Genomic DNA, 765 nt, shown 5'->3' on the forward strand with positions numbered 1-765 from the left:
CCTGCCAATCCAGCCCCGGCTCCTGGCTGCCGTCTCCTGAGCAAACTCCGGGAACATGGAGTTCACGGCGGTGTTTTCTTCGTCTCGTCTCCCCGAGACGCCCGGATTGGAAAGGCGGGGAAGGGCCTCAAGGCTCCGGGGGACACGTGGCACTTGGGGGACAGAGAGCCAGGATGAAGGAGCCGGCGGGCAGGCCGGGCTGGCGGGGAGGGGAGCCGGGCGCGGCCTGCGGGCTCGAAGCAAGCACCGGCCGGGAAGAGCCGGCGGGGCGGTGGGCGCGTGCCCGTCCGGCCGCCCCTCCCCTCCGGCAGCGGTGCGGGCTGGGGCGCTCACTTCCAGCAGCGCTCCAGGGAGCCGTGGGGCTGCACCTTGAGCCTCTGGGGGCACAGCAGCTTGGCGAAGGCGCGGCGGAAGCTGTGGTGGCAGAGCGGGTAGAGGACGGGGTTGACGGCCGAGTTGGCCCACAGCAGCCAGAAGGACGCCTCGTACCAGTAGTCGGGCACGCAGCGGCCGTGGCAGGCGGCGCGGATGATCATCAGCAGCGTGTAGGGCGCCCAGCAGAGCCCGAAGACGCCGACGATGACGGCCAGCGACTTGGCCACCTTCTTGTCCCGCGACAGCCGGAAGCGCTGGGCCACGCTCTGCGACACCATCTTCACGCGCTTCTCCAGCGAGCCCGACGCCGCCGACGGCCTGGAGCCCCTCTTGAGGGAGCGGGGCCGCTCGGCGCCCCGGGAGGAGCTGCCCGAGCTGGACGGGGGCGAG

General features: G+C 72.0%; 1 protein-coding gene across 1 annotated transcript in view; it reads right to left on the bottom strand.

The window, feature by feature from the left end:
• Nucleotides 1-6: 6 nt before the first annotated feature.
• HRH3 (histamine receptor H3) overlaps nt 7-765 on the bottom strand; it is a 6,075-nt gene continuing 5,316 nt past the window's right edge. The window contains exons 5-6 of the mRNA XM_012728154.1: nt 334-750; nt 7-152 (exon numbers count right to left, since the gene is read on the bottom strand). Of these exons, the coding sequence (XP_012583608.1) occupies nt 128-152; nt 334-750 (442 nt within the window). The 3' untranslated portion in view covers nt 7-127. The remainder of the gene's footprint in view (nt 153-333; nt 751-765) is intronic.

The sequence above is a fragment of the Condylura cristata genome, unplaced genomic scaffold, assembly GCF_000260355.1.
Source record: "Condylura cristata isolate star-nosed mole 26May11 unplaced genomic scaffold, ConCri1.0 scaffold00022, whole genome shotgun sequence".
Taxonomy (NCBI): domain Eukaryota; kingdom Metazoa; phylum Chordata; class Mammalia; order Eulipotyphla; family Talpidae; genus Condylura; species Condylura cristata.